Here is a 13,211-nt window from a genome sequence, read left to right as displayed (position 1 = left end):
TGACTAGGGAGGATAGAAGAAGAATTGATGCCTTTGAGCTATGGTGTTGGAGAAAAGTATTGAATATACCATAGACTGCTAAGAAAATTAACAGATTCGTCCTAGAGAGGGTTAAAACAGGCTGCTCCTTGGAGGCAAGGATTCTGACACTTTATATGACATGTTATTGGACATGTTGCAAGAAGGGACAAGTCCTTGGAGACGGACATCATTCTTGGGAGGATGGAGGGACAGCGTAAGAGAGAAAGACCCTTTATGAAATGGATTGATTCGGTGACTAGGGTAATCCAGGTAAGTGTATTGGAGACAATAAGACTGGCACAGGACAGAGCAGGTTTTAAGGCTGTTGTACCTAGGGTCACTATGAGTCGCAGGCATCTCAACAGCACATTAGGTACAATTAAGTTACATCATTAGGTACAATTAAGTTGGTTTCATCCACGTAATCCACCATGTTTTTCTATGTACAAGAGAACGGAACACTGCCAGGTTCTACCACATCCTCAGAACTCAATGTGGTAGTTACAGTGTCAATAATTTTTGCTTTGTTTTTCAGAGTTTGCTCTGATGGTGCAGTGGGGTAAGGAGTAGTGTTGCCAACCCAAAGGCACCAGCCATGGGAGAAAGATGAGCAGTCTCCTCCTGTGCAAGTTACAGCCTCTGAAAACCTGCTGGGGGGTCAGCAATGAACTGGCTCTGACTCAAGCACAAATAACAACTACTTTGCCAAGCACTGCATCCCCCACTTCAAAGGAACATTTTGGATCTACTTGTTCTCCGACAAACATGTTCATTCTTCTGGTAGTAGATATTCTTCACTATCTTCACAATGCAAAATGGATCAATTCTCCTTCAGTCTCCCTTATTTATCATCCCGCTTTCACTCATGTACCTACGAGGCAGTCGGTGTGTAAATTTGAATGGTCATATAAGCTGGTCTTCTTTGTAGGTGTGTGGATATTACCCTATCACTTGTACTTCTGGATAGATGGTAAAATGTTCTCTGTGATGATGAGAATAATGCTGTTCTTAACATTGTCATTCCCAGTAGACTATGACTGTCCAATTCAGAATGGCCAGAACCAATCCATTTCAATTTAAATACTCATATTTATACACTGTATTTCACTTTTGACAAATCCCATTTTTCCTAACTTCATACTTCACAAATTCTACAGTCTGATTATTAATGGACTTTTGCAGCTATTTCATCTCATTTTCAGCAAATGAGAATCCTAAGAGGTTTACCCTTTCAGTGTTACCAAGGTCTACTCTGAGGAGGCACCTCTTCCTCAGTCATATTTTGACTGCTTTCCAATCTGATGGGCTCATTTTCCAGCACTTTATTGGACAAGGTTCTGCTGCTACTTGTAAGGTTTTCACTGTTGTTACTGTTGTTATGTGCTGTTGAGTCAAGCGTGACTCAGTGATCCTGTGTACATTAGCTCTGAACTCTGCCCTGTCCTGAGCCAATCTCATCATCTCCAACAGACCTGATCCCATTTCTCCAGTCACTGGATCCATCCATCTCATTGAGGGCCTTTCTCTCCTGCACTCTCCCTCCACCCTTGGGAGCATGATATCCCTCTACAAGGACTGGTTCCTCCTGACCACATGCCCAAAGTATGCGAGATGGAGCTTCAAGATCCTTGCCTCCAGAGAGCAACAGAGTTTCACCTTCACCAGGACAGACCTGTTTGCTCTCCTGGCAGTTCACAGTAGAAGAGACTCTTCTCCAGCACTACAATTCAAAGGCATCGATTTTCCTTCTATCATCCTTAGTCATTATTCAGTTCTCTAAGGTATAGCAAGTAATTGCAAATACCATGGCCTGGATCAGGTGCACCTTAGTGTCCAGACTGACACTGTACTACTCTTCAGTACTCTAGAAAGGTCCCTGACAGCAGACTTTCCCAATTTAATTTGCCTTTTGATTTCCTGACTGCTGGTGCCAAGAGTGTTGATTATGGAAAACAAGTTGAGGTTATCAACAATCTCAATCTCTTCTATCCATCATGAAGCTGCTAATCAGCCCAGTGGTGAGAATCTCTGTTTTCTTGATGTTGAGCTAGTCATTTTTTCTTTCAGGAGTACATAACCAGATCTTTCTTCCTACTGTCTTAGACTGAAGACTGTTCACCACACGTGACTCTGCTAGCATTTGAAATACCAGGGTACATATTCCAGTGTCACCAGAATATGCATGCCAGCACAGTGACAGACAAGCAGTGGAAATGATATCTGACTGGCTAAATGTATTGCTTCCAAGTTGATTTCAACTCATAGTAACCCTCCTCTGGGTTTCTGAGGCTGTAAAACTTTTCTGGAAACAAAACGCCCATCTTTCCCCTTTTGAGTAGCTGGTGGAGTCAAACCCCCAACCTTTGGTTAGCAACCAGACATGTAATGTACTCTGCCACCAGGGCTCCAACTAGCCTGAGACCAAGTATATAAATTATAGTATATGTATGCAATTATATATTATCAGTATAGTTTCAATTTTTTAGGCATTTACAAAATTTAGGAAAGAAAGCCAGCTATAAAATAGTATGTATAGCATAGAATATTTTATTTGCTAAATGTATACATATATGTTCATTTTTATATATTTGCATAGAAAATTCCAAAAAAATATACAGTAACTATTAACTTCAGAATGGCTGGATACTAGAACTGTGAATAATTCTTCTTTTTCTCTTTTTATGTAACGGACTGAGTCCATATCAACTTAAAGGTGGCACCACTTTGGCGTTTCTGCCAATCTGAATCACCAAATGCTCCCAGGAAAAAATGATGGGCAAACTCCTCCTGTGCAGTTTGCAACCTTCGAAAACCCATTGAAGGCTATATGCGTTGGTTAAAACTTGACGGCACTGAGGAAAGTTTTAAAATATACCTCTTAAGTTCCAAAAATGAATATATATCATTTTGATTCTAAAAAGAAACAATATATTAAGTATTTGAGAAGGAAAAAGACAGACATGGTTTGTGTATAAATTATGGAGATTATACAGCAAAGTTAGGAAATCATACTCTTCCTTTGCCCTGGTGGCAAGAAGCTGTGCAGCAATCCCCAAGGAATGCAGTTCAAGACCACTAGCTGCTCCGTGGGAGAAGGATGGGCATTTTCCTCCTGTGTGATTAACTGCTTCTGAAAACCTGCCAGAGGCTTAGCTAAGGGTCGGTTCCAAGTCTATGGTACACAACAACACATTATTATTACTCTATGTTATTATAGATTATTATTACAAATAACAGCATGCTGCTAATTTCTCCACATGGCACTTAACGGACACAGTAAAAACTCAACGTAAATCCACTTAACTTCCCACCATTCATTTAATCAATCATTTAGTTATTCATTTGCAAATCATCTTCCATGAGCCAGGCAAGGCAGATAAGTTACTTAGCAAATAGTTATTCTTCTGCAAAATCAGACTCAAAATGCTTTTGATGAGCGAGAAAGGTTTATGCCTTTTTGTTCTTTCACCTTTACATTTTTCACCCCTTGCTTCCTTCATGTCTGTATTCCACCCTTCCTAAATGGAGGCCTGAGCAGTGGAGTCATAGAGTTTAACTCATAAACCCTTAAAGGATTCTTCAAAAGTATCATCATGGCAGCTTGCTCAAGAACAACTCTGCAACCCTCATTGCGGGGTTTGGGGAGGTGCGGGGGGATTGTGTACCAATGAGGGAGGTTTTCCTTTGCTTTTCAAGGAGAGGAGCAAATGGGGGGGAGGAGTTTGTGCAGGGAGAAGGGTGCAACAATGAATGAATGGAATTCCAAAATCTCTGTAGATGTTCATTGAAATGAAAAATAAACAAACTAAATTAAAATTAAAAAAAAAAACAACTCAAAACTGTGTAGTACTAGGAATATCTATGGGAGCTCTGGTGGCCTAGTGGCAATCCTGAAGGCACTGGTTCGAGACCACCAGCTGCTCTGTTGGAGAAGGATGGGCAATCTCCCCTCCTGTGCAATTAAATGTCTCTGAAAACATGCTGAAAGGTCAACTATGAGTCTGTTCAACTCGATGGTACACAACAATAACAGGAATATGGTATTTATAGATTTTCCCAAGAATTATTGTTGTTGTTGTTGTTGTGTACCATCTAACTGGAACCAAACCATAGTGTACCCTCAGGCAGATTTTTAGAGGCAATTAAGTGAAAGTTAGGAGACTGCCTCTCTCTCGCAGAACAATTGATGGCTGAAATGTAGCCCCTTTAACTGCCCCCCCCAAAAAAGTGGCTCTTCTGTATCTTTGATGACCATCTGCAAGAGAGTGGTTAATGCCTGCAAGACTGCTTCTCAAAATAACCCAAAACCAAACAAAACCCCTCAAATTCATTGTCACTGAGTCAGAGCTGACTCAGCGTTGACTCTTCAGCAGGTTTCTGAGGCTGTAAATTTCACAGAAGGAGACTGACCATCTGGTGCATTTGAACTACCCAAGAGGCATCACGTTTGAGGTAGCAGTAAAAGTTCCTACTCTACCACAAGAGTTCCATGCTCGGTCAGAAAGGAAACCCTGGCAATGCTCAAGCTCTTGTTCTCTCTGCAGCCAAATACCCTGGCAGGTTTACAATGGCTCCATCTTGTGGCGTACTTCTGTGAGAAGAAGGAGGTGTCTTTCCCAAGGAGAAGGCCTTTACAGAAAATCAATGAGCCAACAGACAAAATGACACAAAATGTAATAAACCCTGCTCAGGAATTACTCTGTAACTTGGCCATTACAGCCTTTAGTAATGTTAAGGAAGCCATCCATTTTCATAAAGCCCTTAGAAAGTGAAGGAAGTTGGGAGAACCACAACTTTTTATGAAAGTTGGAAAAATTACTGGTTTGGCAGAAGAAATTACAATTATATATATAAAAAAAAGAAGAAGAAAATCTCCCTCCTACCCTCTCCCTAGCTATGGTTAGTAGATACATGTGAAGTCTGATTAAGACCACTATGAATACAGTTACAGCTATATGATTACAAGAATAAATCCTATTAATTCAAATTTCACAAAATCAAATCCTTATTTACTTGGTATTTCTATGTGTTAGACACCACAAGTTTTATAAAAAGTAAAAGAACCACTGCTCTTCACTCACTCCTATCAGGTGAGACACATGGAGGTTGATGCAAATAATTTTATTGTAAATCAGTACTCATACCTGAAACTACACAGGAACAAACAGAATGCTAAGTGGCTACAGGTGCAGACTCTGGAGTCAGACCACCTAGGCTGGAATGCTGGCTCCACTCATCACCTGTATATATTCAGAAAGTCATCTTCTTGACCTCAGTTTCCACATCTGTGAAATGGGGATAATAATACTATCTAGCTCTTCGGGTTATTGTGAAATATGAACGTGGCACAAACTTAAGCACTGTTGATGTTGGTGTGATTATTATTGGTAATTAAGGCAAGGTTAGACTGACCCTGACAAAAGTCTAGGAAGGTGCTCCAGCGACAAGCCTTGAATAATGGTGAGGATTTTAGTGTGCAGTAATGGAAGAGAGGGACATTTCCCAAGTAGAGATTAACCTTAGCAAAAACCTGGCAGTCAATGACCCAGTAGGCGAGAGTGGTATCTAAGCTGCAGGCATGTGGAGTGCAAAGTTATAATACTGAAAGACCAGGTAGCTGGGACTTAGACTACAGAGAGGTGCAGGATGTCAAGCTGATGGATCACAGTGACTGTCATTCTCTGCCGTCGAATCAGAACCAGCTCACTAAATCAGTGGGTTTTCAGAGGCAATAAACTCCATGGGAGGAGACTGCCCATCCTTCTCCTGGAAACACATGCCTTCAGGATTGCATCACAGCTTCTTACCACGTGGCCACCAGAGCGACTACCATAGTGATGAAGAACATGAATTTTTGGCTCCAACTGTAAGAGCTATGTAACCTTCTACAAACTGCTTAATCTCTCTGTGGCTTGACTGCCTCATCTATAAAAACAAAGGAACTAACAGTTTAACTTTATGACTTGTGGTGGGGTGTCAGTGAGTATTTATATGTAAAGTGCTTCAAACAGTAACTGGAAGATAGTGACCTATGTATCTATTGTTAAAAAGCAGAAAATTGGCCTGTGGAACCTATTCTTGCTCTCCTGAGACAGCCCTTTAGGAAACTGTGATCTGTTTTAAAACAATATTATTACCAGATACCATGAGCTTAGGCCAAGGGTATGAAATTGCTTTTCAACTAAAAGATTACCATCGTGAAAAATAAATGCTCTCCAACACAATAACTTCAGTGGTCTGTGAAGAAATTTTATTGAAACGGGACAAACTGAAAGCTGGGATTAAGTTAGGTGCTAAATTTAAATACTCTTAGGTGATGTCATTCTGAGCTATCCTGAGTCTTTATCAGACCCAAGTACCTATGCAAAGTAGTAGACCATGCCTTTTATGAGGAGACAGGATCTGTCTTAACTTTCCAGTGATGGTGAGCCCTGGTGACATGGTCTGTAGGAAGGTGCACTGCTAACTCAAAGATGGAGCCTCCCTGGCAGGCAGTTCAAATAAAACAGCTGCTCCAGGGAGAAAGATTGGCAATCTCCTCCCACACAATTTACAGCCTCTGAAAATCCATTGGAGGGTCAGCTATGAGTTAGTTCTGATTTGATGTTAATGAGTAGAGCTGAGATAATGGGAGTGGAGAGCACGAGCCAAGTGCACAGTCATGAATACAGATATAGTCTTAAAACAGGAACTTACTTCCAGATCCATCCTTGACCCTAGGTCCTTCAGGCTTGGCCTCGGATATAATGTTCGCATTGGCATTATTCTCCATCTCAATCACAAAGTCACCATCCTCTTCAAACTCAGGGTGACTGAAGATCCAATCCAGGGCTCTTTCCAGATTATGATTCTAATAAAATAGAACATTTTTACCATGTATATCATCTCCAGCCTCATTATATCCTTACCATGAGACTAGGATGTCAACTAGATTGGGCAGGCAGCCTGAATCCATTAGGCCTAAGTGCCTCTGAATAAGACGCCTAACTCTGAAGATGAGCTGTATGTTTATTGCCATTCTGCAAGATTCCCCAACCAAGGTCTGTAACTGAATTTGCAGGAAATAGTTCTAAGCAGTCATGCAGTATGTCAAAGCCCAACATCAGTCTGAGCTCAGCATCCTGAAGACTGGTGCAGATAATGACGGCACACAGAAAGGCTATAGCATTCATCCACGTGCAGCTCTTTCTCCAGTCACACTAACTGCATGGACTACATTCCCTACCAATTGTACTTTCAGCATGTAACCACACAAGAACAGTGAGTCACTGATTCGAGTGAGCGCCTCCTTTCCTGAAAGAGTGACGAGTTTCAGTCCAAAAGAGATTAATGGCTGATTAATGGCAACGACTCTGGTTAATCAATTTTTAAACTGAACTCCATGTAATTAAAGCCATTAAATATTTCCATCTTCCCTGTTTGTGATCTCAAGGGTGGGTAACAAGTTTGTTCAGACACATTCAGAACTTCCAAAATAGCAGCCAGTAAGTAAAGTAAGCAGGTCCAAGGAAATACCTCAAATGCAACAAATTCTGGTGCAGCTCTTTGGAGCATCTTAAAGGGAAACAGCACTCTCAAAATCTCATGAGGCAAGCGAGAACTGCTCTGACCTTAACAAGCAAAGCTAGAAACCAATACTCAAGACAAGCATCAAGTAATCTACAACAACATACAGTGGAAATGGGACTGTGGATGTGCCAAGAAAGAATGGGTATTAAAAGAGACAGACAGAGCGAGAGAGAGCAAGAGAAGACTTCCCTGAAATAGACTTTCCCAGAGAGAGACTACCTGAGAAAGAGAAAGAGACTTTCCCTGAGAGAGACTTTCTGAGACAGAGAGAGAGAAAGAGACTGACTTTCTGAGAAAGAGAGACTGACTTTCCCTGAGAGAGAGAGAGAGAGAGAGACTTTCTGAGACAGATAGAGAGTGTGTGTGTGAGAGAGAAAGACTTTCCCTGAATGCTAAACATTTATCTGTGCTGAAAGACGACAACTTCTGTCCACCTCTCAGCTTCACTATCCCTTTTCTCCTGGTCAATCTCACAATACACTTCATGTACAGCCACCACTCCTTTGGGAGTGGACACCTGTATGCTGAACAAGCTTCCGTGGGACTTCCAGACTAAGACAAACTGGGAAGAAAAGGTCTGGCCATCTACACCCCAAAATAAGCCAATGAAAACCCTCTGGAACACAACAATATGTGCAACTGGGAACCATGGATGGTACAGGGCCAGGCAGAATTTCACTCCACTGTGTGTGGGGTCACCACAACCTGAGGACCAATTTGGATGCCACTAACACCTACAAGAAGAACCTCTCTCTTCAGGGAATTCCAATGAGCTATTCAGGCTTCTCTGTGAGGCATTTCGCCAAGGTCTTGGCATCAGAAAAGCATTACTTCCACTGAAGAACTTGTCTTATTACACTAAACCTCTCTGCATTCAGGCCGATACCAAACAAGCAAGCTCAGAGTCAGTGAGACTGTTAACATTAAAGATGATAAGGAGTTTTTCTCAGTTGGCTATTTTGACCCAGCTTTTCAATTTCCCTGTTCTCAAATCTTTTGTATTGATTCCCTCAATCACTTACTTGAACTTTCCCCATTTTATATGTAGATAGATATCTGTGGGTCAAAGGTACATAAAGTCAAGCAAGCATGATTTAAAATGATCCAAGGATACTGTAAAATTTCACATTAGTTTGTAAGAAATGCAAACAATCTTCAATAAAAGGAAGGAACGTAAGCCCTGGCTCTCCCATCACACCTATGCTCACCATTGCTCGGAGCGCCTGAATTGCCTGATTTCGCTGGAATCCCATGGACGTGATGATGGCTACAATTTCCTCCGGAGGCTGGTTATCCAAACCAGTAGCACCAAAAGTGGAGGCTCCAATAGAAGCTGCTCCTCCAAAGCCAGGTATGGTGAACGGCTCAGCAAAATCTGTGGGAAATCATCAAATTCAGACCTTTTTCTTTTGGAGTCTTAAATGCACAACACTTTAGAGCTTAGAAGGAAAACAATGATAGAATTACCAAGACAGTCTGGGGCTAGCATAAGGACAGACATGTAGGTCATTGAGATACAATTCAGGGTCCAGAAACAAACCCATACATCTATGCTGTTGTTGTTGTTGTTTTTGTGTACCATCACTCGGAGCCAACCCATAGCTGATCCTCCAGCAGGTTTCCAAAGATAGTTAATCACACGGGAGGAGCCTACCCATTGCCCCACAGAGCAGCTGGTGGATTCGAACTGTGCCTGGACAGCTGCAGTGCAGCTTTTTACCACTAGGATCGCCAGTGCTCCCTGTGGCAAACTGACTATTAAGATGCCAAGATCATTATTCAATGGAGAAAGAAGAATCTTTTCAACAAATAGTGCCAGGGCAAATAGATCACCATATACAGAAGGACTATGCATAAAAATTCACTTACAATATGTATTTTGTTTACTATGTACAAAAACTAACTCACATAAGAACTGAACCTCTTACAGAAAAAACAGGACTAAATCTTCATGGCCTTGAATTAGGCAACACTTTCTTAAACACAGGGAGCCCTGATGGCCTTGAGTATAATGCACAATGCTGTCGAAATGAAAAGTTTGCAGTTCCAATCTGCTCGGTGCTCTGAGGAAGAATGATGAGCACTCTCCCTGATAAACACGGTGCAGGCTGTGAATCGGAACCAACTCAACAGCAGTGGTCGGGGGTTTTGGTTTTGTCTTAAGTTTAACACCAAAATTAAAAGAAGCAAAAGAAAAAAACAGACAAGTTGTACGTCATCAAAATGGAAAGTACTGGTGCATCAAAAGACATCAACAAGTTGAAAATTGAGGCTCAAACTGAGACTTGTACACCAATGTTCACAGCAGCGTTATTCACTTTTGCAAGAGCATGGAAACAGTCCAGATGTCTAACCACAAACAAATGGATTGAGAAGTTGTGGTACATTCACACAGTAGAATACTATGGAGTATACAGGAGCAATGATTTTATAAATTACTATCTAAATTGGGAGGGACTGGACAGCATTACGCTGAGTGAACTCAGTCCCACAAGGACAAGTACTGTATAAAACTATTATTGTAGACTAAGTATGAGGATCCAAGGGGGAGGGACGGTGGAAGCAGAGGGGTGAGGATGGATGGGTGGGGGGGTGTTAATTGTAGGGTTGCACAATTTGATGGGGGATGAAGGCAATGGGAAGGATCTTATGCCAAAAAAAAGTATTAGAACTTTCTAAATAAATTAGTATAAAATTAAAGAGAAAAAAGACACTAACAAGAAAGTGATAGGTAACCCAGAGAATGAGAGGAAAAACTTGAGTCATATATTTAATGAGGATGTTGTTGTTGTGTGCCATCAAGTCAGAACTGACCCACAACTGACCCTCCAGTGGTTTTCAGAGGCTGTAAATCACTTGGGAGGAGACTGTCCATCCATCTCCCACAGAGCAGCTGGTGGATTCGAACCATGTCCCTTCAGGATTGCAGTGCAACTTCTAACCACTAAGCCACCAGAGCTCCCACGATTATATATATATATATATATATATATATTTAAATGATAAAATACAACAATAAAAAGATAAACAAGGCAATTAAAAAATGGCAAAAGAATGAGGAGACATTTCTCCAAAGAAGATATGCAAATTATAATAAGCATATAAAAAGATGCTCAGCATCATTAGTCTTGAAAGAACTGCAAATAAAACCACAAAGTGGTACAACTTTAAGTCCACTAGCTAACTATAATCAAGTAACTTGTGACTACAATTGTTGGTGAGGATATGAAGAACAAGAAGCCTTCACATATTGCTAGTAATAATGTAAAAACTTTACAGCTGCTTTGAAAAACAATCTGACAGTTCCTCAGAAGTTAAAAACAGAGTTACCAAATAACCAAGCAATTATACTCCTCTGCCTATAGGGTAAAGAAACGAGTTTTACCCCAAGTAAAGAATAAGATAACCTTTGTCTTTGGTTACAGAAAAATAACACTTGGAGTGGCTGGGATGCTTTTGTCTGGGACTTCCAGACTTTAGAAAGAAAAACAATGACTTGGAAAGTGATACCAACCAGATTCATGATTGAGGCATGATTTAGCCTATCATATAGGACTGGATGATAAAAGCTTTGGACATGGAGACTAAGAGAGTCTCCTCGCTGATCAGAACATCTGCTCTGAGGATACTTGAAGACAAGAAAGCTCTGAGTTGGAAACACACTGAGACCTTGCTCTCCATTGAAATCCTTTTTTAAATTTTTATTTTATATTGCTTTGCTTACAAAGTTCATATACACTGTGTCTCACACTATCCCTCATTCACACTGTGTTTCATACAAGCATTCCCATTCATGTGTTTTATAAAATCTCATCATTGAACTATGCCAACCATTACCTTGTCTTTCAGATCTCTACTGGATCTTTCCCATTTCCTTTACCCACTCCTCTCTCCACCCACCAAATTGTGCAACCCTATGATTTCCTCCCTGCCCATCCTTACCACTCTTCCCTCCCTTCCCCCTCATGGATCCCCATATACCTTTTTATAGTTATCTTCTATTTCCACAATAATGGTCTTAAGCATTATTTGTTCTTTTTTTTAATTTTTAAATTTAGTTATTTATTTTTTTGTTTGTTTATTTTTCATTTCAATGAACATCTACAAAGATTTTGGAATTCCATTAATTCATTGTTGCACCCTTCTCCCCCCCCCCCCTCTCACCTCATCCCCCACCCCATTTGCTCCTCTCCTTCAAAAGCAAAAGAAAAACTCCCTCATTGGTACGCAATCCCCCACACATCCCCCAACCACACCCCCAACCCCAAATATAATCCACTCTGCAACCCTCATTCCGTACTTTTACGATAAGCATTATTTGTTCTTGTGAGACTGAGTTCACTAAGCATATAATGCTTTCCAGTCTCTCCCAAGTTATGTAGTAATTTTCCAAAATGTTGTTCCTAAGTGCTGTGTAGTATTCCACTATGTGAATGTATGACAATTCTCAATCCATTTGATTATGGTTAGACATGTGGGCTGTTTCCATCTTCTTGCATTAGTGAATAACGCTGCTATGAAGATTGGTGCACAAATCTATATCTCAATTCTCATTTTCAGGGTATATTCCTAGCAGTGGAATAAGTTAGGTCATATAAAATTGTTACATTCAGCTTTTTGAGGAAATGCCAAACTGCCTTCCAGTGTGGTTCTACCATTTTACAATCTGACCAACAGTGTAGGAGAGTTCCTATCTCTTCGCAACTTCCCCAACATTTATTGCATGCTGTCCTGTTAAACTTGGCCCTGCTCCCTGGGGTGAGATGGTATCTCATTGTGATTGTGATTTGTATCTCTCTTATTGTCAGTGATTTTGAGCATTTCTTCAAGTGACTGTTGGCCATCTGAATGTCTGCCTATGTAAAAGGTCTTTCAATGTCTTTTGCCCATTTTGTAATTGTATTATCTTTATCTTGTGGAGGCCCTGTAGAATTCTGTAAACTTTTGCTGAGGCCCTTGTCTGAGATGGTATTGCCAAATGGCTTTTTCCCAGTCCATAGGTTTTCTTTTCACTCTGTTGGGGAAAGATTTTGATGTGCACAGGATTTAATCTTTAGACAGTTCCATTTATCAATTTTATCCTCTATTAGTTGTGTATTTTTGGCTGCATTTGGTAGTTTTTTAATACCATATACTACCTCTTCTACAGAGAGAGGATGCATCCATAACACACTCCTTTCCTGATTTTGAACCATGTAATGTTTCCTTGCTCTGTTCTGACGACTGCTTCCGATCCAAGTATAGGTTTCACATATAAGCACATTCATGTGCTCTGGGACTCCTCTTCTCCTCAAGGTTAGCCACAGTTTGTTGTGATCCACACAGTCAAATGCCTTTGCATAGTCAATGAAACACAGACAGACATTCCTCTGGTACTCTTTGCTTTCTGCCAAGATCCATCTGATATTGGCGATAAGGTACCTAGTACCACAACCTCTTCTAAACCCTGTTTGTAATTCTGGTAGTTCTCGGTCAAAGTACTGTTTCAGTCATTTTTGGATAATTATCAGCAGGATTTTGCTTGTGTGTGATATTTTGGAGGCTGGGCTTTATGAGGAGGAGGAAGACTGTGGTATCAGGACTGGAGGAAGACTCATCAACAACATACATCACACAGATGA

At 40.8% G+C, this 13,211-nt stretch overlaps 1 protein-coding gene across 1 annotated transcript in view; it reads right to left on the bottom strand.

Moving 5' to 3' along the window:
• Nucleotides 1–13,211, bottom strand: part of USP13 (ubiquitin specific peptidase 13 (isopeptidase T-3)) — a 203,905-nt gene that overhangs the window by 20,424 nt on the left and 170,270 nt on the right. Inside the window, exons 18-19 of the mRNA XM_006884032.1 lie at nucleotides 8,799–8,965; nucleotides 6,718–6,871 (exon numbers count right to left, since the gene is read on the bottom strand). Coding sequence (XP_006884094.1) covers nucleotides 6,718–6,871; nucleotides 8,799–8,965 — 321 coding nt within the window. The remainder of the gene's footprint in view (nucleotides 1–6,717; nucleotides 6,872–8,798; nucleotides 8,966–13,211) is intronic.

The sequence above is a fragment of the Elephantulus edwardii genome, unplaced genomic scaffold (genome assembly GCF_000299155.1).
Source record: "Elephantulus edwardii isolate Elephantulus edwardi_28Jun2011 unplaced genomic scaffold, EleEdw1.0 scaffold00031, whole genome shotgun sequence".
Classification (NCBI taxonomy): domain Eukaryota; kingdom Metazoa; phylum Chordata; class Mammalia; order Macroscelidea; family Macroscelididae; genus Elephantulus; species Elephantulus edwardii.
Note: the sequence above shows the minus strand (reverse complement) of the source record. Positions and strands in the feature narration are given on the sequence as shown.